The sequence below is a fragment of the Oncorhynchus keta genome, chromosome 29, assembly GCF_023373465.1.
Source record: "Oncorhynchus keta strain PuntledgeMale-10-30-2019 chromosome 29, Oket_V2, whole genome shotgun sequence".
Taxonomy (NCBI): domain Eukaryota; kingdom Metazoa; phylum Chordata; class Actinopteri; order Salmoniformes; family Salmonidae; genus Oncorhynchus; species Oncorhynchus keta.
This window is the reverse complement of record NC_068449.1, coordinates 50283636-50308443: the sequence shown is the minus strand read 5'-3', so window position 1 is coordinate 50308443 and position 24808 is coordinate 50283636. Positions and strand designations below refer to the sequence as shown.

General features: G+C 43.5%; 1 protein-coding gene across 2 annotated transcripts in view; it reads left to right on the top strand.

Moving 5' to 3' along the window:
• Positions 1-24595, top strand: part of LOC118374336 (polypeptide N-acetylgalactosaminyltransferase-like 6) — a 269874-nt gene extending 245279 nt beyond the window's left edge. For both annotated transcript variants that reach the window (XM_052486707.1, XM_052486706.1), the window contains exons 8-13: positions 2286-2403; positions 12872-12979; positions 13240-13461; positions 20446-20562; positions 22170-22319; positions 23656-24595. In XM_052486707.1, the coding sequence (XP_052342667.1) occupies positions 2286-2403; positions 12872-12979; positions 13240-13461; positions 20446-20562; positions 22170-22319; positions 23656-23829 (889 nt within the window). In that variant the 3' untranslated portion in view covers positions 23830-24595. The remainder of the gene's footprint in view (positions 1-2285; positions 2404-12871; positions 12980-13239; positions 13462-20445; positions 20563-22169; positions 22320-23655) is intronic.
• The last annotated feature ends 213 nt before the right edge of the window (positions 24596-24808 follow it).

Genomic DNA, 24808 nt, shown 5'->3' with positions numbered 1-24808 from the left:
AGCTAAAAAAACGCTCTCATTACCTTCTATATCACCACACAAACCATCCCACTCAATCTCTCCCGTGGTGTATTTCAACCGTAGTGAATCAAAAACGGACTTTCCAAACGAGGAGGGTTATATTATATATATTATGCTTTAATTTCAACCACCACAACCAGAAAGTGTAGTGTCCATGACTACTTTAACTTCCCAAATAATCTTCCAGTGTTGTGGGTTTTTTAAGATAAGAATATTACGGGAGTTAGTTCTGGATTTTGTCTAATCCCTTATTCCATCCACTTTATCCAGAAGTTGTAGTGTCAATGACAAATAAACTACTTTTAACTTCCCAAATAAACTATGTTCTCTAGTGTTTTTCAGCTGTTGTTGGCAAGGCTGCTAAGAAGATCAAATATATAATGATTTCATCTTGCTCCTCCATTAGCTCCTTTAATTGAGTGGACTGGTATATTTCAGCGCTTTATTAAATTGGAGGGAAGCAGGCCGGAGGGTGTTACCCACAGAGTAAATAGATTTCTGCACTGAGCTCCCTCTGTCTGGCTCTGCCTTCACCACCACACACAAGCTCATACCTCACTTGTTGTCTTGTTTTTTGCACAGGCAGATCATGGTTGTTATAGATACATAGACACCAAAAAAAATTGGAACAAGGAACATTTGGTTCCTTTGACTCATCATTGGGTCAGACCAAACAGTTTTTCGGATTAAAAAGACTGTCTATCTGTGGAGGCCTAACCTTAAAACACCAAATCCAATCCCTCCCACAACGCCTTTGCTATTTTGGATTTTACAGCTTAAAACTTTCTTGGCTTAAAGCTCTTTTTTGTTGACTAAGATGCCCAAATAATGTGACGCTTTCCCTGTGAATCAGGAGGTGTGAAGAGATTTAATGAGTCAAGCTTGCTGTTGTGTTGTGGCTTCGCACCATGGTGCTGTTTATTCTGAGCATTTTGGTTACAAAACACCCCAAGTTCAACCACACTGCCGTACCGCATCCATCCAAGCCTCGCATCAAGACACCGCCGCTCTTTTCGCCCTCCCAGTAATTCAAAGGGCTGTGGTGGTTTACTTTTTTGGCCTCCTCTACTTACATCACAGTATTTCATCCCCCCACGCTTTATTAGAAGATCGTCGCCTCGTCCTCGTCGCTACCGAGGAATGACTCAAACGCAGGAAGAGAGCTCTTCCCATTACCCGGGGGATTACTCTGATTCTCCACCATCGTCGAAGAAGAACGACAAGGAAAAACATTCAAACATGCCAAAGCCAGGGTCCAACAAAATCCACTCCCCGAGCTTAAGCCCTGCTGAAAGGGAGTGTGAAATAACAATGAGCACAGGTTTTGGGCAGTACAATGAGCAAGGAGGGAGAATAGGAATAGGCAGGGAGAAAGGATTAGAATACTATTAGTAGAAGCAGTTTGTTGTTGATAGGAAGGAAGTTGCTTCTCCTTGGAGTAGATGCTGCTTACTGTGCACCAATCCCTGATCTGCTTAGATATTTCTGTAGATTCTGCAGTGGGAAATGTGAAATGTCAGGCAAATAGCCATGTCAAGTGTCAATCATGGTATTTCTTTGCCGTGATTGGATGAAAGCTTTGACTGAGATAAGCCTGAACGGAACATCCTTTATTATTGCAAGCCAGGGGATTTATGGGTAAAGACTCGATATGTCTTTGAGACTGCCTGCGTGTCTGCGTGCATGTTTTTACTATAGGTATGATGGTGTTTTAGAAGGTGTGTATTTACGTATCCAGGGGCAACGGAGAGATGCGGGTCATGTAATTTCTTGGTATGCTTCCACGAAGACTGCAATATGATTGTCTCTGAATTATGATTCAATATATGTACTTTACATATGTCATACTTTTCTCAGGGGGATTAAGTGTGTTACTTTATATTTTTGTTAAAGAATAACTCACACCCGTAATCTGTTTTGTACCACAAAGACTGCAAGTGTAGATGACTTTCTCTGGATTTAGGATGCTTGGAATTACACCAAATGTCACCTTTCAATATATGGATGTTATGCACTATTTTAACTTAATAAATCTGAACATAGTAACTAACACTTGTATTATTTCTTTGTCTCTCACTGGTTCTCTTGTACAGTTTCTCTATCTGTCTATCTCTCTTAAGAGCTACAGCTGCAGCAGTAGATGATCACATTATGACACAAAAGGAACTAGACACCGCCACATTGTTTTGTGCTGATCAGAAGATTTAGAAAATAACTTTACCAACAAGCTAAAGACATGGATTCTCTCTCTGTCTCTCCTACAGGTCTCCAGTGATGGCCGGAGGTCTCTTTGCCGTCAACCGTCGGTGGTTCTGGGAGCTGGGTGGCTACGACACTGGCTTGGAAATATGGGGCGGAGAGCAGTACGAGATATCGTTCAAGGTGAGCAAAAATGTATAGAAGATAGCGTTTCCCAATGATACATTTCTCTTACCAATGTTCTCAAGACTGGAACGAGTCTTATCATTCAAGCATCTCGACACAGCACTGTAGAGAAAGTGGGAGTCTTAAGGAGTCTTAAGGTTGCTAGTCATACTCATGAGGGCTAAGTTCGTCTTTCAGTATACACCAGGGTTCGGCAACTAGATTCACAGGCCAATGTTTGTCGGAGCGGATGGTCGGGTGGCTTAATCAAACCAAGCTTTATTTATACAGCACATTTCAGACATGAAATGCAACACAATGTGCTTCACAGAGAGAGAAAAAAACAGAATAAAAACAATTAAAATAACTGAAATATTTACTACACAAAAAAGAGAAGAGGATAAAAAACATGAAAATAAAAATGAAAGGACTAAAAATCACTCTAAAGAAAAGCTAAGTTAAAGCGGTTATGAGTGTTAAATAAGTGTTTAGAAAGTATTTACTAAAATAAATTGAAGAAAATAGAAAAATAACAAATAATTAAAGAGCAACAATAAGATAACAGTAGCGATGCTATATACAGGGGGTACCAGTACAGAGTCAATGTGCGGGGGCAGAGGTTAGTTGAGGTAATTGAGGTAATATATACATGTAGGTAGAGGTAAAGTGACTATGCATAGATAATAAACAGAGAGTAGCAGCAGCGTAAAAGAGGGGTCTGGGGTAGCCCTTGGATTAGCTGTTCATGAGTCTTATGGCTTGGGGGTAGAAGTTGTTAAGAAGCCTTTTGGACCTAGATTTGGCACTCTGGTACCGTTTGCCGTGCGGTAGCAGAGGGAACAATCTATGACTAGGGTGGCTGGAGATTTTGGCAATTTTTCTTCCTCTGACCCTGCCTGATGTAGAGGTCCTGAATGGCAGGAAGTTTGGCCCCAGTGATGTACTGGGCCATATGCACTACGCTCTGTAGTGCTTTGCGATCGGAAGCCGAGCAGTTGCCATACCAGGCAGTGATGCAACCAGTCAGGATGCTCTCGATTGTGCAGCTGTATAATTTTTTGAGGATCTGAGTACCCATGCCAAATCTTTTTAGTTTCCTGAGGGGGAATAGGCTTTGTCTTGCCCTCTTCACGACTGTCTTGGTGTGTTTGTTGTTGATGTGGACACCAAGGAACTTGAAGCACTCAACCTGCTCCACTACAGCCCCGTCGATGAGAATGGGGGCGTGCTCGGTCCTCCTTTTCCTGTAGTCCACAATCAACTCCTTAGTCTTGGTTACGTTGAGGGATAGGTTGTTATTCTGGTACCACCCGGCTAGGTCTCTGACCTCCTCCCTATAGGCTGTCTCGTCGTTGTCGGTGATCAGGCCTATCACTGTTGTGTCGTCTGCAAACTTAATGATGGTGTTGGAGTCGTACCTGGCCACACAGTCGTGGGTGGACAGGGAGTACAGGAGGGGACTGAGCATGCACCCCTGAGGGGCTCCAGTGTTGGGGATCAGCCAGGCAGATGTGTTGTTACATACCCTTACCACCTAGGGGCGGCCCGTCAGGAAGTCCTGGATCCAGTTGCAGAGGGGGGGTGTTTCGTCCCAGGGTCCTTAGCTTAGTGATGAGCTTTGAGGGCACTATGGTGTTGAATGCCGAGCTGTAGTCAATGAATAGCATTCTCACGTAGGTGTTCCTTTTGTCTAGTTGGGAAACATTAGTGTGGAGTGCAATAGAGATTGCATCATCTGTGGATCTGTTGGGGCAAATTGGAGTGGGTCTAGAGTTTCAGGGATAATTTTGTTGATGTGAGCCATGACCAGCCTTTCAAAGCACTTCATGGATACAAACATGAGTGCTACCGGTCGGTAGTCATTGTCAGGACTCCGACCGAAGGTGGCTCCCCTTCCCGTTCGGGTGGCGCTCGGCGGTCGTCGTCGCCGGCCTACTAGCTGCCACTGATTATTTCCTCCCCCTCCTTATGTGTTTATTGAGTGCACCTGTTTTGAGTTGGGTATAATTAGTGAGGCTTTATTAGTCAAGCCGGCCCGCCTGGTTCCTTGTGCGGGATTAATTATTGTGACCTTCTGTTTTGTGTAACTTGTGTGCACGTCTGTGGGTTACGTGTTTTTCTGGACAGTTTATGTCCCCCTGTTTGGGGCGTTTGTTTTGTTATATGCCCTGTGTTTTCGTGGGGTTGGCTTATGTTCGCCGTTTTTGTGCATTAAAGTAGCACTCCCCTGAACTCTGCTTCCTGTGCCTGACTTCTCACCCACTACACTCAGAACGTTACAGTCATTTAGGCAGGTTGAAACATGTTGGTATTACAGACTCAGTCAGGAATAGATTAAATATGTCAGTGAAGACACATTCCAGTTGGTCAGCACATGCTCGGAGTACACATCCTGATAATCCGTCTGACCCTGCGACCTTGTGATTTTTGACCTGTTTAAAGGTCTTACTCACATCGGCTAAGGAAAGCTTGATCACACAGTCGTCCAGAACAGCTGCTGCTCTCATACATGCTTCAGTGTTGCTTGCCTCGAAGTGACCATAGAAGTAATTTAGTTCATCTAATAGGCTCGTGTCACTGGGCAGCTTGTGGCTGTGCTTCCCTTTGTAGTCCGTAATAGTTTGCAAGCCCTGCCACATCCGACGAGCGTCGGAGCCCGTGTAGTACAATTCAATCTATAAGGGCACAAGGTGAGACCCAAATGCAGACACAGGAGGCAGATGGTTGAGCTCCGATATGTATTATAGCAAAAGGGGTAGGCAAAAGGCAGGTCAGGGACAGGCGAGAGTTCATAAACCAGGTCAGAGTCCAAACAGTACCAGGCGATAGGCAGGCTCGAGGTCTGGACAGGCAGGGGTTCAATGATCAGGACCGAGTCCAAACAGTACAAGTGTATTGGCAGGCTCGTGGTCAGGCAGGCAGATTCCCAGTGAGGCAGATACCCAGTGTCAAAAACCAGGAGGGCTAGGATAAAACAGAGACTGTGAAAAATAGGAGCTAGGGAAAACGCTGGTTGACTTGGAAATACAAGACGAGCTGGCACAGAGAGACAGGAAACACAAGGATAAATACACTGGGGACTAATAGGGGAAACAGATGACACCTGGAGGTGGGTGGAGACGATCACAAAGACAGGTGAAACAGATCAGGGCGTGACACAATCTTATTCCTGTATTGCCGCTTTCCCTGTTTGATTGTTTCGTAGAAGGGCATAGCGGGTCTTCTTATAAGCGTCCAGGTTAGTGTCCCACTCCTTGAAAGCGGCAGCTCTACCCTTTAGCTCAGTGCGGATGTTGCCTGTAATCCATGGCTTTTGGTTGGGATATGTACGTACGGTCACTGTGGGGACGATGTCATCAATGTACTTATTGATGAAGCCAGTGACTGATGTGGTGTACTCCTCAATGCCATCGTAAGAATCCCGTAACATATTCCAGTCTGTTCTAGCAAAACAGCCCTTAAGCTTAGCATCTGCGTCATCTGACCACTTCCGTATTGAGCGAGTCACTGGTACTTCCTGCTTTAGTTTTTGCTTGTAAGCAGGACTCAGAAGGATAGAGTTATGTTTAGATTTGCCAAATGGAGGCTGAGGGAGAGCTTTGTACGAATCTCTGTGTGTGGAGTAAAGGTGGTCTAGAGTTTTATTTAATCTGTTTGCACATGTAACATGCTGGTAGAAATTAGGTCAAATGGATTTAAGTTTCCCTGCATTAAAGTCCCCGGCCACTAGGAGCACCGCCTCTGGATGAGCATTTTCTTGTTTGCTTATGGCCTTATACAGCTCGTTGAGTGCGGTCTTAGTGCCAGCATCGGTTTGTTGTGGTAAATAGACAGCTACGAAAAATATAGATAAACTCTCTCGGTAAATGTTGTGGTCTACAGCTTATCATGAGATACTCTACCTAAGGCGAGCAAAACCTTGAGACTTCCTTAATATTAGATTTCGTACACCAGCTGTTACTGACAAATAGACACAGACCGCCACCCCTTGTCTTACTAAAGGCAGCTGTTCTATCTAGCCAATGCACGGAAAACTCAGCCAGCTGTATGTTACCCATGTCGTTGTTCAGCCACTACTCGATGAAACATAAGATATAACAGTTTTTAATATCCCGTTGGTAGTATAGTCTTGATCACATCCAGTTTATTCTCCAATGATTTCACATTGGCTAATAGGACTGATGGTAGACGCTGATTACCCGTCGAATCCTTACAAGGCACCCCGACCTACGTCCCCGATATCTCTGTCTCTTCTTCATGAGAATGACAGGGATTTGGGCCTTGTCCGGTGTCTGAAGTAAATCCTTTGCGTCCCGATTCGTTTAAAGAAAAAATCTTTGTCCAGTACGAAGAACCTCGGTCTTGTCTTGATTTAGCTGGAGGAAGTTGTGAGCCACCCAAGTATTTACATCACTAATACAGTCTAATAATGTATCTGTGAAGTTAAAATCCTCTAGTGACACAGAAATGTAAAGTTGTGTATCGTCTGTGTAGCATTTAAAATCAATGCTGTGCTTTCTGATAACGCTGCCAAGGAGTAACATATACTTTATAAACTGAACAGTACCAGACCCAAAATCAAACCTCGTGGACGCCACAGCGCCTATTTTGACTCTCGACCAGTTCAATAGGTCCTAAACCAATTTAGAACTGGAGCACAGACGCCAACCCTCTTTTCCAGTCTTTTCAGAAGGACATCATGGTCAACCATGTCGAGTGCAGCACTTAAATCCAAGAGTACAAGGACAGAGAGCTGTTTGGCATCTGTGTTGGCTCTAAGATCATTTACCACTTTAACTAAGGCTGTCTCTGCGCTGTGATGGGCACGAAACAAACTGAGCAATCATGGGAGAAGGGCCTTGGTCAGGGAGGTGACCAAGAACCTGATGGTCACTCTGAATGAGCTCCAGAGTTCCCCTGTGGAGATGGGAGAACCTTCCAGAAGGACAACCATCTCTACAGCACTCTACCAATCAGGCCTTTATGGTAGTGGCCACCCGGAAGCCACTCCTCAGTAAAAGGCACATGACAGCCCGCTTGGAGTTTGCCAAAAGGCACCTAAAGGACTCAGGAAACAAGATTATCTGGTCTGATGAAACCAAGATTGAACACTTTGGCCTGAATGCCAAGTGTCACGTCTGTAAGAAACCTGGCACCATCTCTACGGTGAAGCATGGTGGTGGCCGCATAATGCTGTGGGGATCTTTTTCAGTGACAGGGACTGGGAAGGATGAACGGAGCAAGATGAACAGAGCAAAGTACAGAGAGATCCTTAAACCCAATTGAACATCTCTGGAGGGACCTGAAAATAGCTATGCAGCGACGCTCCCATCCAACCTGACAGAGCTTGAGAGGAACTGCAGAGAAGAATGGAAGAAACTCCCCAAATATAGGTGTGCCAAACATGTAGCGTCATACCCAAGAATACCCAAGGCTGTAATCACTGCCAAAGGTGCTTCAACAAAGTACTGAGTAAAGGGTCTGAATACTTATGTAAATGTGATTTATTTTAATTTGAATACATAAAATAAAATGTAAAAAACTGCTTTTCCTTTGTCATTATGTGGTATTGTGTGTAGATTGATGAAGAAAAACAACAAATTAATAAATTTTAGAATAAGGCTGTAACAAAATTTGGGAAAAGTAAAAAAGTCAAGGGGTCTGAATACTTTTCCAAATGCAATGTACTTGAACAGATTTCCTAAATGAATGTAATTTATAGCTGAATTCCTGGTGATTTAAGTATTTCCTTCCCCCAAAACTAAAATCCCTCCCCCAAAATATATAGTAATATATATATATATATATTAGTTTAGTTTTTTTGCACAAAAAAAACAAACAAAAAAAAAAAAACGCTTGCGGGCTGGTTTTGGCCCATGGCCACCTGTTGCCTTTTGCCGACCCTGTTACGTCAGAAGGCATGGACCAAAGCGCAGCGTTGTAAGTGTTCATGATTTTTATTGATCAAAACACTGTAACGAAATAACAAACAGTTCTGTAAGGTAAATCAACTATACAGAAAACAACTAACCACAAAACACAGGTGGGAAAAAGTTTACCTAAGTATGATTCCCAATCAAAGACAACGATAGACAGCTGCCTGTGATTGGGAACCACACTCGGCCAAAAACAAAGAAATAGAAAACATAGAAATAAAGAAACTAGAATGCCCAACCTAGTCACACCCTGGCCTAACCAAAATAGAGAATAAAAGCCTCTCTATGGCCAGGGCGTGACAGACCCCTGGTCTATGCTAAAATACATCTAAAGTTGTGTCGTTCATCTGGGCACAACAAAATTACAGATGGTTTAAAACACACTAAAGTCTACCAACCTTGCAATTATATTAGAGGCTAGACAATCATGGTCCCATAACAATGTGTTTCTTTGGTCCATTCTTTTCCATCCTGTCCCACCATACACCTGCCTCAATCTCCAGACAGGTCAGTCTGCTCCCAGACAACTTTATTAAACTGGAACAACTTTCACCCAGATGAATTTCTCTCGCTCTGTTCTCTTCTCTGTTCTTTGTTTCTCCTACCTTCTCCAGTACAATGCACTCCTCAGAACCCAGCATTCCAAAATAATGTTTGTGTGTGTGTGTGCCCGTGTGTCTGCAACCGTGTGTGCACGTGTGTGTGTGTTAGTGGTTTACAAGGAGTAGTTCTGGCTTTAGCCTCCTTCCCAAACTAATTACAGCCAGTGATTTTTGGCTTGTTTGCGGCTCAGAGGTTATTCCATTTTGATTTACGGAGGAGAACACAGTATATGGATGTGAGGGAATATTGTGTTTATTGTGCCTGACATACCTGCCATCCAACCGGGTCTCAGTATACACTCTCTCTCTCGCTTTCGCTCTCTCGCTCTCGTTCTGTCAGTGAGTGCACTTTGTAATTGGAATGCAGCCCTTTCTTCCTTGACTGGAAACCATGGCAATGATAAAAATAGTTCCCTTGCGAAATTGCAAGTCTTCTTACAGAGGTGGGAGGGGGGATTCAGACATTTGTGTTAATCTGTGTGTTTTTTGAGTCGTTGGTGTTATTTTGTGTTGAGAATTCGCAAGTGTACAATAAGCACACAAATGAAGCAAACGTGTAAATATTACACAGTGGCGCCCCCATCTGTCTCAATGTTAAAAGCTCTGATTCAGAGTTGTCTGGTCCAGTTACTTAGGGGAGAGTGGGGTAACACAGAACCCAAACCGGCAATTTAGCTTGTTAGCTTGCACTTGCTAGCTAATTTGTCCTATTTAGCTAGCTTGCTGCTGCTAGCTAATTTGTCCTATTTAGCTAGCTTGCTGCTGCTAGCTAATTTGTCCTATTTAGCTAGCTTGCTGCTGCTAGCTAATTTGTCCTATTTAGCTAGCTTGCTGCTGCTAGCTAATTTGTCCTATTTAGCTAGCTTGCTGCTGCTAGCTAATTTGTCCTGGGATATACACATTAGGTTGTTATTTTACCTGAAATGTACAAGGTCCTCTACTCCGACAATTAATCCACACATAAAACAGTCAACCAAATAGTTTCTAGTCATCTCTCCACCTTCCAGGCTTTTTCATTGTTGAATGTATATGGTGATTGGCATCTAAATTCTCATAGTATTGCCACGACAACCGGCAACAGTTCGTCTTTCAATCACCCACGTGGGTATAACCAATGAGGAGATGGCACGTGGGTACCTGCTTCTATAAACCAATGAGGAGATGGGAGAGGCAGGACTTGCAGCGCGATCTGCTTCAGAAATAGGAATGACTTCTAGCCCTTGGCAACACAGATGCTCGTTGACGCGAGCAGTGTGGTCAGGGTATTAGGAGAGACATTTTTTACATTCAGCATCACTCTGTTAATGAAATATAGTATTATTTCTAGCAAATATATCAACATATATTTCAGGATGTTGTGTATCCCTGGAAATAATCAGAATTCATGTAAACATTACAGTTTGGAAAACATAGCTATGCCGCCTACAAATCTATGTATTGATTGAAATATTAGCACTACATTTTTGAAACCATCTTCATTTCCCAAAAACAGTTAATCATAATCACAATCGCTTTTTTGTCTTTTAATATTTTGAAGCATATTTTAACACAGGCTTAACACCAAACAAACACTTTGTACCTTTTAAAATGAACAGAAGCCAGGCCCTGTTGTAACCTCATATCCCACCAATAATGCCTTGCATTACACTTGGGAAGAAAACACTTCAATTTGCTCAACTTCCCCAAGCCTCAACTTACCCCAAGACAAACATTTTGACTGTATTACCCCACACAGCTACAAGGATGCACTTTCATGCTAGGTTTAGGGCCTCACATTGAAGCTTATAGAGACCCCAACTGATATATAGAACACTCTTAAGATTATCTACTTTGGTTTAGAAGCATCATGAAACCTCTAACACAATAAATTATTTAGACTTTTTTAGACCTAACTTGCTTACCACTTTTTCCATGTGGTTTCTTCCTTCATAGACACCATGAAATGACCTCTTCCTAAATATTTGGTCAAATTATACATTTTGTGTAGGGTTTCCTAGAAACAAGGGTGGCTCAACTGACCCCTTTGGCTCAACTTACTCTGCTCTCCTCTACTGTCACGGAGTATGGATGTCTGACAGTTAGCCTACATATGATAGCTGTTAGACTGACAGTCTATTGACTCTGGTTGTATCTCACATTGAAAAGATATCATCAAGGCATCTCGAGGAATTGTACCTCGTCCTGTGAGTTGTACGCTAAAACAAATTGTTACTCATGAACGCATGGGAGTCATTCATAAACCCCTCGTATTTCTGCTGATATGAGAGGTCAATGAACATCTACACTGGTCCTCTGAGGAGGCCATTTTCTGAAGACTGGAGGAATCTCTCCACATGTCAATGAAGCCTGTAAAGTCAGCTTGACCATTAACCTGAGGCATCTCAGGAAAGCACCCTGCCTCGTTGTGATATGGCAGAGCAGGGAGAGAGGTGGAGCGCTCACACACACCGCGGGAGAGAGGTGGAGCGCTCACACACACCGCGGGAGAGAGGTGGAGCGCTCACACACACCGCGGGAGAGAGGTGGAGCGCTCACACACACCGCGGGAGAGAGGTGGAGCGCTCACACACACAGCGGGAGAGAGGTGGAGCGCTCACACACACAGCGGAGGAGAGGTGGAGCGCTCACACACACAGCGGGAGAGGTGGAGCGGGAGAGAGGTGGAGCACTCACACACACAGCGGGAGAGAGGTGGAGCGCTCACACACACAGCGGGAGAGAGGTGGAGCGCTCACACACACAGCGGGAGAGAGGTGGAGAAGCGGAGAGAGGTGGAGCGCTCACACACACAGCGGGAGAGAGGTGGAGCGCTCACACACAGCGGGAGAGAGGTGGAGCGGGAGAGAGGTGGAGCGCTCACACACACAGCGGGAGAGAGGTGGAGCGCTCACACACACAGCGGGAGAGAGGTGGAGCGCTCACACACACAGCGGGAGAGAGGTGGAGCGCTCACACACACAGCGGGAGAGAGGTGGAGCGCTCACACACACAGCGGGAGAGAGGTGGAGCACTCACACACACAGCGGGAGAGAGGTGGAGCGCTCACACACACAGCGGGAGAGAGGTGGAGAAGCGGAGGAGAGCTGAAATGTCCCACCATCCTTTCCAAACAGTCAGCATGACCACTTTAATTCTAATCAAGCTGCCAAGTCTGAAAGAAGGAGGGGTGAGAGAGGGAGGGAAAGAGGGGAGAGGAATGAGAAAGAATGGACATGAAGAGATAAAGAGAGGCATAGGGAGGAAGAGAGAGCAAGGGAGAGGATAGCAGACTGAAGGGGTTCACAGTAGCACTACCTGACCTCTTCCTTCCTCTTCTTTCTAGCTCTTCCTTTGATGCAGGAAAAGAGGGCGAAGTGCTCGGGAAATAGGATTCCTTTCAGTCCCTCCGCTCAAAGAGGCTTATAATGTGGCCCTGTCAAGCAGACAAAGTGGGAATCCACTTCAAGTGTGGACAGAAGGACAATAGGTTGTCTGTATTAGGGTCTTGCAACAAACAGAACACAAACCCATCTACACAACCATTTCAACAACAATATCCTCACTCTGAACTCAATCAACAATAACTCAGGGTTTTGAAATTGAAAGATACCTGTGATTCCTTTCTGGAACAAAAGGAAAAGCAAAGTGTTCTCTTCCCTTTCTTTCTTTACTTCAGTGCTGACAACTAGGGTTGCAAAATTCCGTGAACTTTCAATAAATTCTCAGATTTCTCCCGAAATCCCAGAATCAGGAGGGAATAAGCAGGAAATCCAGAATCATCCAACCAGGTATTCTGGAAAACCAGATCATGTATTAAATGTTCCCGAAATTTTGCAACCCTACTTACAACAGACGGTTGGTTGAGTTACAACGGTTCTGTGGCCTTGCTTAGAACACATAGCTAGCGGGCTGACAGGAAGCTTTTGAAGTAATGTACTGAGGTATTGTTTGTGTTCCATCTCCATTCAGGTATGGATGTGTGGGGGCAGTATGTACGACGTACCATGCTCCCGAGTTGGACATATCTACAGGAAATACGTCCCCTACAAAGTGCCATCTGGAACAAGCCTAGCCAGAGTAAGTTAGACTGACCAGACCAATACACTGCTTCCATCAACTGGTTATGGCTAACATGCGGCCATTTTGACTGGTTGTCTATTAATTAATTGGCACATGGCTGATAGTCAAACTGAGGATGTAGGTCCAGCCATCTATCTGATTTAAAATGAGGTCTGACTAACTCTGCACATTGTGACCTGTGCTGTGATAAGCTAAACTCACAGACAGTCCATCGCCTTACCCCATCTCTCCCTCCCTGTCTCTCTCCCTTATCTCAGAACCTGAAGAGGGTGGCTGAGACATGGATGGATGAGTACACAGAGTACATCTACCAGCGTCGTCCAGAGTACCGCCACCTGTCCACTGGGGACCTGACGGCCCAGAAGGAGCTGAGAAGACACCTCAAGTGTAAAGACTTCAAGTGGTATATGAACGCTGTGGCCTGGGACCTGGCCAAGTACTACCCCGCTGTGGAGCCGCTGCCTGCCGCCTGGGGAGAGGTAGGAAGTTAGGAATACACACAGAACCACCACCACACATACAAGAGCACGTACGCACACAGACAGAGCTAACACACCTACAGAACGAATGAACACACCCGCAAGAGCCGGTACACACACACACACGAACAGAAAAGCATACAGCATATAAAAGCATATGTGATTACCTTAGAATCCTAAATTAAACGTCAGGTCATGTTTTCGAGGTCACTTACTGAGGCATTGATACAAATAATAGGACTTCTCACATTACTTAGGCCTACATAAACCCACTGTCTTACATGTCACCAATAACAGCTAAGTCTGAGCAGTATCCACAGGCTGATTTGGTTTCTTGCGTATTTTTAGCTGGTATTGTGATGAATGAATCTATTTCCAGACACCAATACATCAGCTAAGAGACAGTCCCTGAATGCCTCCACAGGTGTGTCACGGAAGGCTATTATTCCACCAGAGCTCTATCCCAAATGGCACCCTATTCCCTTTATAGTGCATTGCTTTTGACCATGGCCCAAAATAGTGCACTATATAGGGAATAGGGTGCCATTTGGGACTCTTCCATGTTCATTGATTTATGAATGTCTGGTGCTCGCTGAAACGTAATGCGTTTCTCATATGGGACAGGCAGCCAGCAGCCTGCTAATGAAATGTTTTAGAGTAGACAGTGTCACAAAACGGACACAGCTGGACTGTCTGTTTCTCGATCCCCAGAAACCATAAGTAGCAGATTTTACTTTACATTGTTCATAAACATGACATGCAGTTTGCTGCATCGTATTCTGAGATATATATAATGCCTCTCTGTGTTACCTGTGAAGGGACGGGGCTGGAGATGGCCTTGGCATTTTATTACTATCTCACTCTATCTGTTCTTTGGCACACACACACAATCTCACTTTATCTGTGCTCTGTGAGGATGGGATCTAGCCTCAGGCAATCATACCCATAAATGCAGGAGCTGGAATCCGGTTGCCTGGAATCCACACTCTTATGCGCCGTTCACCATTTACAGTTGAAGTCGGAAGTTTACATACACCTTAGCCAAATACATTTATATGCGTTTTTTCACAATTCCTGACATTTAATCTCAGTAAAAAGTCCCTGTCTTAGGTCATTTAGGATTACCACTTTATTTTAAGAATGTGAAATGTCAGAATTATAGTAGAGATGATGATTTATTTCAGCGTTTATTCCTTTCATCACATTCCCAGTGGGTCAGAAGTTTACATACACTCAATTAGTATTTGGTAGAGTTGCCTTAAAATTGTTTAACTTAGGTCAAACGTTTTGGGTAGCCTTCCACAAGCGTCCCACAATAAATTGGGTGAATTTTGGCTGATTTCTCCTGACAGAGCTGGTGTAACTGAGTCAGGTTTGTAGGCCTCCTTGCTCTCGCATGCTTTTTTAGTTCTGCCCACAATTTTTCTATGGGATTGAGGTCAGGGCTTTGTGATGGCCACTCCAATACCTTGACTTTGTTGTCCTTAAGCCATTTTGCCACAAGAAGTATGCTTGGGGTCATTGTCCATTTGGAAGACCCATTTGCGACCAAGCTTCAACTTCCAGACTGATGTCTTGAGATGTTGCTTCAATATATCCACATAATTTTCTTTCCTCATGATGCCATCTATTTTGTGAAGTGCACCAGTCCCTCCTGCAGCAAAGCACCCCCACAACATGATGCTGCCACCCCCGTGCTTCACGGTTGGGATGGTGTTTTTTGCCTTGCAAGCCTCCCCCTTTATCCTCCAAACATAACGATGGTCATAATGGCCAAACAGTTCTATTTTTGTTTCATCAGACCAGAGGACATTTCTCCAAAAAGTACTATCTTTGTCCCCATGTGCAGTTGCAAACTGTAGTCTGGCGTATTTATGGCGGTTTTGGAGCAGTGGCTTAATCCTTGCTGTGCGGCCTTTCAGGTCGATATATGACTTGTTTTATTGTGGATATAGATACTTTTGTACCTGTTTCCTCCAGCATCTTCACAGGGTCCTTTGCTGTTGCAAAGAGGCACTGAGTTTGAAAGTAGGCTGTGAAATACATCCACAGGTACACCTCCAATTGACTCAAATTATGTCAATTAGCCTATCAGAAGCTTCTAAAGCCATGACATAATTTTCTGGAATTTTCCAAGCTGTTTAAAGGCACAGTCAACTTAGTGTATGTAAACGTCTGACCCACTGGAATTGTGGTACAGTGAAATATAAGTGAAATAATCTGTCTGTAAACAATTGTTGGAAAAATTACTTGTGTCATGCACAAAGTAGATGTCCTAACCGACTTGACAAAGCTATAGTTTGTTAAGAAGAAATTTGTGGAGTGGTTAAAAAAACAAGATTTAATGACTCCAACCTAAGTGTATATAAACTTCCTACTTCAACTGTAAATAGTGGGGATTCCAGGCTAAGAATCAGGTATTCATGGAGATTGTTTTTTTCCATAGCGAGGTTTGGTACAGGATTGGTTTTAATCATCACTGATATACATCATTCACTATGATGGAATACATCATTCACTAATTAATTCATCCTATGTGCCGGAAGGAAACCACATCCTCCTCTCAAGCCACTGAAACATTTCAGAAACCTCACGGCGAACATGTTGTACGTTAATATGAAAAATGAAATTAGTTTTGCATTACATATAATTGGATTCCTTGCTCTGCCTTCTTTTAGAAAATCTTACTTTCTCTGTTTTTCTGACGTCCTGGCCCCTGGGTCAGAGGTCAGGGTACTAATGATAATAGGTAGAATGGAAGGCCGTCTCAGCGGTGACCCACCTTTCCCACTCTTCACTGTTCACGTCTACAAGTCCATTAGCACAAATTGTACAAGCACACACACACACACACACAACACAAGTCCCAGCTTATTCCCGTCCCCGCTGATTAACCACCCCTTCCGTATTAGCCAGAGGTGAAAATGGATAGTAAATAATAAGTGAAGCGGTGTATCTCTTGATGAGAAAATGTTTGCACAGTAGGTAAATATCTCCTCTTTCCTCCCCCGGGTGAGGATGGTAGTAATTTTATCGTCAGGCTGACAGCTTCATGTGCCATCTCTTCCCTGGCTCTCACCCTGCCTGTCCCCCCGCCTGTCCCCCCGCTGTCACCCCACCTGATCTATGGATCTATAAAGAGCTCTCAGTGGGTATTCAAGTCCAGATTGCAAGGCAGGAGAGGGAGAGAGAGAGAAAGGGATAAGATCAGAGGGACAAAGAGAGAGTGAGATTGTGAGACAGACATAGAGGAGAGAGAGCTCAGATTAAACTTCCTCTACATCTCTGGAAGATGACGATCAGGGGCCAGCCTTCTCGACACCTCGGCCTTGGAGCTGTGCAGACTGGGTAAATAGGGGGCTGTCGATCTGACACCCTCCCTACCATCCAATCTGCCCCCCACAACTCCACACCACGGCTCCTTCAATAGGTCTAAATCACTTCAAGTGATGCAATCATCAGGCATTTTGATTCGGCTCTAACTGTGTCTCCAGATCAGCGCTGGCATGTTGATAGGCATGGCATCAGGGATAAGCACTGTGTTTTGCTCCTGGGCCCATTTCAGACAGATGAGGCTTGGGAAAAGTGGAGAGTGAAGGCCCATTATGCAGTACAATTCGCACACCATTATTGGTCTTTCAGAGCGATCAGCAGTTTACTCCTAATGACCCTGTGGTTAAATGCACTTTGTCGATGCGGGTGGCAGGGAGTTTGATTATTTGAGGTTTCTGAATTGCAATGCAGGTTGGTATTATTTTGCATTTCCAACTGCACTTCTGGCAAAACTTCTGGTGTTATTACACGATAATGCTGCTCCGCGGGTGCCTGATAGGCACAAAAGTGCCAAGTTTGTTGGCAGCATTTAAAGGACTAAACTCTTAATATTGTTTGACATGTAAAATACTGTAGAACTTTGCAGCAATGATTTGTATTATTGGTATGTATCATCCTTTTGGAATAGTGTCCGATTGAATTAGGTCTATCTAAGGGAAACAGTGTTTCCCTGTCTTTTCTCATTGGCTGCATCCTATAAGTCATCTTATCTCAGAGTAGAACTATGTGTGGGTGACGATGTGACCTTCCAGAGATGGGGCTGCCTGTAGAAAATTGGTCACATCTGACCTGTAGCTAATGGATGTTTCTGTTGTTGTTCACTTGTCTTGAATATTTCACTCCTTCATGATGGGAAAAGGGGAGAGCCTCTCTAGTTTAGATGCAGGAGCAACCAAAGAGGCAGAAAGCACTGAGGCCAGAAATTGTCGTGTCTTTGGCTATGCCGATTAAGTGATATGACATGCTATTCTATAAAGTCCTTTCTCTGTAATTAATATTACCTGATTGAGCTAATCATGTAAATGTAATTAACTAGAAAGTCGGGGCACCACAAAATAATATTTATAGAGCTGCTGTCCTCTGAATAAACTCTTAAAGACCTAGTAATATTTTACATCAATAGCAGTCAATATTAATCGTCACCTTATTTCAGTCTCATCTGAAAGTTGTAAATTCTTGCTTATCTCCACGAACCCTGGCTAACAAGTTGAATCAGCAATACAAAATTGGGTTTAATTACAGAACAGATATGACAGCTGGTTACCCAAAGAAAAGGGGGCTGGGTTTGAGTGAAAGAGCAGGAACACTGGAGAACTAAGGGAGAAGTGATGTCTCTATCGGGCCTTAGGAAGCTACTCTATTGTAAATACAGAATCTTATGCATTTTAAATTACCGCCCATTTGGAAAAGGAAAATACAATAAATATTTACTCTGAGCTGCACTTCGGTAGGTTGGATGGCCGTGTTGCCCAACAGTCCTTTGTCCTTTGAAGAATGTCTCTGGTGGTAAATTGGATACGTCGCAGTAACGTCGTTGTGTCGTAGACGGGATACTCTGTCTGTTCTTTCCTAGCCCACCTTTGCAGCTGCTGTTGCTAACTCAACGGCTAGGAGGTATCACTTCTGTAGTGAATAAGAGTTCAAAGTTCCGTCCATTCGCAACCAAAGCTCACACTGAGGTTGGCTTCGTTCTGTAGTTATTATCTGAACCCTTCTGACATCAGATCGTCATCCTAATGTACCCACAACAGGAGGTTATATTGTCGTCACGGCTTTATATAGGAAGGAAGAGGAAGGCGTGTTTCATTGGTTATAACCAATGTCTCTTCACGTGGGCGGGCCACTGAGTCGGGCCTAATTCACTCATGAAAACCCAATTCTCACATTTTAGAAGCTAAAATCACATTTCATCCCATCACAAATAATTTCATATTCAAACATTTAAATTGCACAACGATTCCATGTGAATCTGATAACTATAATGTGTAGACTTTCCACTGTATAGTTACTCATCCTATCATTGATGAGAATGTCTCGGATGACAACCGAACTGACATCATATTCATTAAGTACCAACGCATATGTTCAACTGGTTGGGTTACCAAAATATGGTTAATTTCCCCCCACCTTCTGATGTTCCCAGAATCACTATGTTAACCAAGGGATTTTCAATAGTCACATCAGTAGGGTAGAGAGAGGAAAAAGGGGGGAAGAGGTATTTATGACTGTCATAAACCTACCCCCCAGGCCAACGTCATGACAAAATGTGTCGCCATATTGTAGAGAATTTATCTGTCATTCCGTCAGTTTAGTTTTTGTTGCTCCATTTTTCACAGCTCAAGAGTTTTTATCTCAACTCCACAAAAGAAACACAGGTTATCCTGACCCAAATAAAATACGTAATCTGTACTCTGTTATTAGAAAAACATGCACAACATTGAGGAGAGCTGACATTGAGTTACATTTTTATAATCAACATTTTCAGAGCCAACCATAGTGTTGTTGTCAGACATTCTCCACACTAACAGTCAAACAATCACCATTATTTGCTACAGCCCTAGCTAATGTCTTTGGCCCCATCTAGTGGTGAGCAGGGGTAACAACTTTTATAAGAGAGTCAACCCTGTGCAAAACACCTCTGAGTATTCCATCCCTGGTCTCCTTCCTGTCAAATACTGTGACTCACCCACCTCTCTCTCTCTCTCTCTCTCTCTCTCTCTCTCTCTCTCTCTCTCTCTCTCTCTCTCTCTCTCTACTCTCTCTACTCTCTCTACTCACTCTGTCTACTCAGTCTACTCACTCAACTCACTCTCCCCCTCTCCTCCTTTGGCCTCTCTCCTCTCCTCTCCTCTGCCCTCGCCTTTGTCTCTCTTCTGAATGTGTTAGTGAGGGCCACAGAGACAGACAGAGACCAGGCTACTTTAGATGCAGTGCATCTGGATTCATGCATTATTGAGCCATACTGTGACACGAGCCAAGCTCACCTGAATGCTATAGAGAGAATTAGGCAAATGACACAGTGTTTGAGAGCCGAGTAACTCTGAAACTTTTAAAGTTTTCACAGTAGGGGGGCGCCTATTAACTCTGGTTTAGAGGGAGGAAGATGCTCCAGGAATGAATTAGCTTATCTCTTACAGTCACTGGTGAGAGTAGATCTTGTCAGCAAACTGTGAGAGCTTTGATACCATGTCAGATCATACGCTGTTACTTAAAACAACATACTGTGTATAGATAGTTGGCTGCTTGTACTAAGTTACTGTGTTCAGTGTGTTTGGAAGGTTGCCATGGATTCCACTCACTATACACTGGAGTCCTGTGATCAGAGCGTTGAGCATTAGAGAGAAGCCGGAGTATCTCACCCTGTGGTCTCTATATTTATAGATGTATATTGCACGATGTGTGTGTGTGTGTGTGTGTGTGTGTGTGTGTGTGTGTGTGTGTGTGTGTGTGTGTGTGTGTGTGTGTGTGTGTGTGTGTGTGTGTGTGTGTGTGTGTGTGTGTGTGTGTGTGTGTGTGTGTGTGTGTGTGTGTGTGTGTGTGTGTGTGTGTGTGTGTCTTCACCGAGGCCTCCCTTTCGCTGTTTTTGGGAGGCTTCAAATTGTGTGTGTGTTTGGTTTTAACTGAGCCCTCTCTCTCTTTGTGTCCTCTTAGATTCGTAACGCTGCATCAGGTCTGTGTATAGACTCCAAGCACGGCCCCACAGGGACAGAGCTGCGACTGGACGCCTGTCTGAAGGAGGGTGCTGAACGCACCTGGGCACACGAACAGGTAGGTACAACCGGAGCCATGTACTGTATAGTAGGGCGTATTCTATACTATATTATACTGTATAGTAGGGTGTAGACTATATTATATTATACTAGTAGGGTGTAGTCTATACTATATTATACTGTATAGTAGGGTATAGGTTTAGTCTATACCATATTATACTGTATAGCGTGGTGTAGTCTATACTATATTATACTGTATAGTAGGGTATAGGTTTAGTCTATACCATATTATACTGTATAGCGTGGTGTAGTATATACTATATTATACTGTATAGTAGGGTGTAGTCTATACTATATTAAACTGTGTGGTACAGTGTAGTCTATACTATATTATAGTGTAAAGTAGGGTGTAGTCTATACTATATTATACTGTATAGTAAGGAGTAGACTATACCATATAATAATGTATAGTAAGGTGTAGTCTATACTGTATGGTGTAGTCTGTACTATATTATACTGTATCGTATGGTGTAGTCTATACTATATTATACTGTATAGTAGTGTTTAGTCTATACTATACTGTATGGTACAGTGTCGTCTATACTATATTATACTGTATAACGGGGTATGGTCTATACTATTAGCACATCACCGGCTCGGGGCGGCAGGGTAGCCTAGTGGTTAGAGCGTTGGACTTGTAACCGGAAGGTTGCAAGTTCAAATCCCCGAGCTGACAAAGTACAAATCTGTCGTTCTGCCCCTGAACAGGCAGTTTAACCCACTGTTCTTAGGCCGTCATTGAAAATAAGAATTTGTTCTTAACTGACTTGCCTAGTAAAATAAAAGTAAAATAAAAAAATAAAAAATAATTCATTCAGTCAGTCAGTATTAGTCAGGTATGGCCCCTCCATGAGTCCGGCCTGTTAGTCAGTCAGGAATTACCCCTCCATGAGTCCGGCCTGTTAATCAGTCAGTCATATTGCCCCTTGCAAGAAATACCTTTTTGGGAAGGAACCCTGCAAATCCTTTGATTAAAGATTATAATTTCAATCGTTTGATTAAAGATTAGTTACAACATGTGCTGTCTGCAAAACAGCCATCACAACACTTAGTCTCACAAAATAACCATAACATATGAAATACACAGAACTACACTAAAAGGAAAATTCCACCCAAAAATTATATTTTGGTATTTGTTTCATTAGTCCATTGTTGATATAGTCCCAAAATGGTTTTGCCTTTCAGCAATCAAGATATACAACTTTCAAAATACAGCAATACAGCTGGTACGATGCATTTATTATCATTTTGCATCATACTGGCATTATTTCTGTATTTTAAAAGGAATATTTGCTGAACACTTGATTGCTGACATGAAAAACATATTAGTAGTATATCAACAACAGACTAATGAAATAAATACCAAAAGATCATGTTTGGGTGGCATTTTCCTTTAATACAAAACAAGTTTAGGGTACTGTAGCCGGCGATTGCTTCATATGCAACTAATGTTCCTGCTGTTTACTGTTAAATCTGAACAGATCATCACCGCATTCTTGTCCTCATGTTCATCCGCCTCTAAAATGACATTTAGGGTAGTCATACTGTGAACCTCATAACGGAACTTGGATACCATGTTGTGCCTGTGTACTTGTTTGTACTCAGATATTTACATTTGGCTGGAGAGAGGACATCAGGCCAGGGGATCCTCTCCACACCAGGAAGTTCTGCTTTGACTCCATCTCCCAGAGTTCCCCTGTCACACTGTACGACTGCCACGGCATGAAGGGCAACCAGCACTGGAGCTATAGGAAGGTAACTTTATACAGAATTAAATAGAATTAAATTATATTGTATCTGTATGGTACTTACTTTGCTTTCGTTTTGGCTTTATATTCCATGTGGAACGTAAATTATCAATAAATAATCAAATCATCAACAGAAAGCCTGGTAACTTACATACCGTATGATTACTGTTATAACACCACATCAAACACCTCATCATTCAAATGACCACCACAGCCACAGGACGGTACACAATATCAAAGTCATCAGATATAAAAGATGTAACCGCGTTTTACTCCTGCGTTCCAGGTCGAGGAAAGTAATAGGGGACTTATTTTATCGTCGCACCACTCCTATTTCCTCCACATCGTTTATGGAGGAGAGGAGATCGTTTACTCAGCGCAAAATCAGAGTGTCATTACAGTCCCACCTCTCTTAAGGTTCTGCCTAGAATGACTCGATGAGGTTCAGAGTTGCACAGATGCTAGCGTGAGTCCCAGATCTGTTTGCCACATCCGTTACTGTGGCAAGACAACACAGTCAGGTCTTGAACTCAGGCTACACAGATGCAATAGCCGCTTATTAAAGGGCTGAGGTGGGCTTGAGGCTGTGTGAACACGGTAAAATCAGGAAGGCGGACACATGATACCAGAACAAAATGACTGCCAAGTACCTCTGAGGCGTTCTCCACCTCCTCATCTTCCTCCACAACTTTATCCCTCCCCAGAGAATCCTTTTTCAGTTTGAATCAATCACTGGCTATATTTAAGAGTTTGCGATCACCATAGATAATCGTTTATTGGAAGCCAGGGACGTATTTGTATTTTGTGTTGTCAGTTTTCAACGATTCGTACTTCATTCAATTCCTCTTTCTTTTGCAGCTGAATTTGTTCCTTTTCCCTTTCTGTCATGTGAGGGAGGATGAGCCCAAAGAATAGACATTCAGAAAAGTAATGTAACGGTCCGTTGGAACTCGGGGTTTAAAAACTCTTGTGTGTTGAACTCATATTTCTCAGCCTAGTTTAACTCCCAAATTCAGACCCCTCTCCCCGTGAAATGAAGTAAACTCAGATTAGAATGGAGGGAGGAAAAAACGTGTTGCAGTCAGTTGCTTTGCTCCCCGTCTGTAATCTGTTTGAAGGGAGTGGGAGATGAGAGAGCAGGATTAAACAGCAGCCTGCCTGCCGGAGACAGGCTTACCTGTCTCTACTTTATTTAAATAATTTATCTCAATCCTTCTTTTCCTTCCTTTCTTCTCTTTCTCTGCCTCCTGCTCTCTCTCTCTCTTTCTACCTCATGCATTTTTCTTTCGCTCTCTGTGTCTCTCTCGAACGCTCTCTCTCTCTCTTTGGGCCAACACATACAGGATAAATTGCTGTACCACCTGGTGAGCAGCGGTTGCATGGACTGCAGTCCCGGTGATAAGAGGATTTTCATGAATAAATGTGACCCTGGGTCGGAGACACAGCAGTGGCTGTTCCAGAGAGTCAACGCCACCGTCCTGGACAAATTCAACAGCGCTGTGGCTGCCAGCTCCTAGGAACCACGCGCCAAACCCCACGACAAAAAAAAAACCCAACGTGTGCATTGTAGCAGCAAGCGGCCAGCCAGTTAGCTAGCGGTCCCGTCTCCCAGACCCCCCAGCTCATCAACGTGGGGGCTACCAAGTGGAAGAGAAGGGGGTGGGGGGGCTGGGGCTACGTTTCTGTTCTGTCTGACGGATCCTCTGCCCGATGGGATCAGATCCAAAATGGAGGATAAAGACTCCTTCCTGGCTGAAAGAGATTCTGGGATTCTGCCTGGTTCTGCCCAATGGGCTGATGGGACGTTCAAGGTCGCCGATCCTCAGAAAACCAACCAGACTAGACTAGACCCAAGCTAAGCCGCCACACAGAGGCACCTTGCTGGTCGAGGACACAGAAACTTCCAGAACACTATCCTCTAGGTCCTCTATGGGTCAAAGGTCAAACACGGCAGGTCTAGTAGACTGGATTTGTTTGTATCAGGTTGAAAAAGGAATGTTCCAACTGTCACTCTCTCAAGATTGCATGGTGGTTTTGTACTATATCGGAGGCTCGTGAAATTGTTTGCTCAATTTTGTAAGGCTATTTATTTTCCATTATTATTTTATTAGTATTTATTTTGTGTTAATTTATTTTGTCTTTTTTTTTAAGAACAATAATTTATTAAGTGTATACTTAAATGGGTTTTTCAGATTTCTGGTCACCGTGATTGTACGATTTGAAGTTGTGAAGTTCAGCCAATGAAAATGATGTAGTAAACATGAATAAAATGTGAAAACAATACATGAACTATTGCAATTGTATGGCTGGCGTGTGTGAGCATTTATATGATGACACATCTCACAATAATGTTACATGTAGATAGCAGCCAAGAAGGTGCCCATGGACTTATGATTATGCATGTGGGTGCTCATTCAAAAGTGATGATTGTGTGCCCTCTTTTGAAGAGTTTTCATAACACATCTACATGTGCACTAATAGGACGATTCAGCCTTA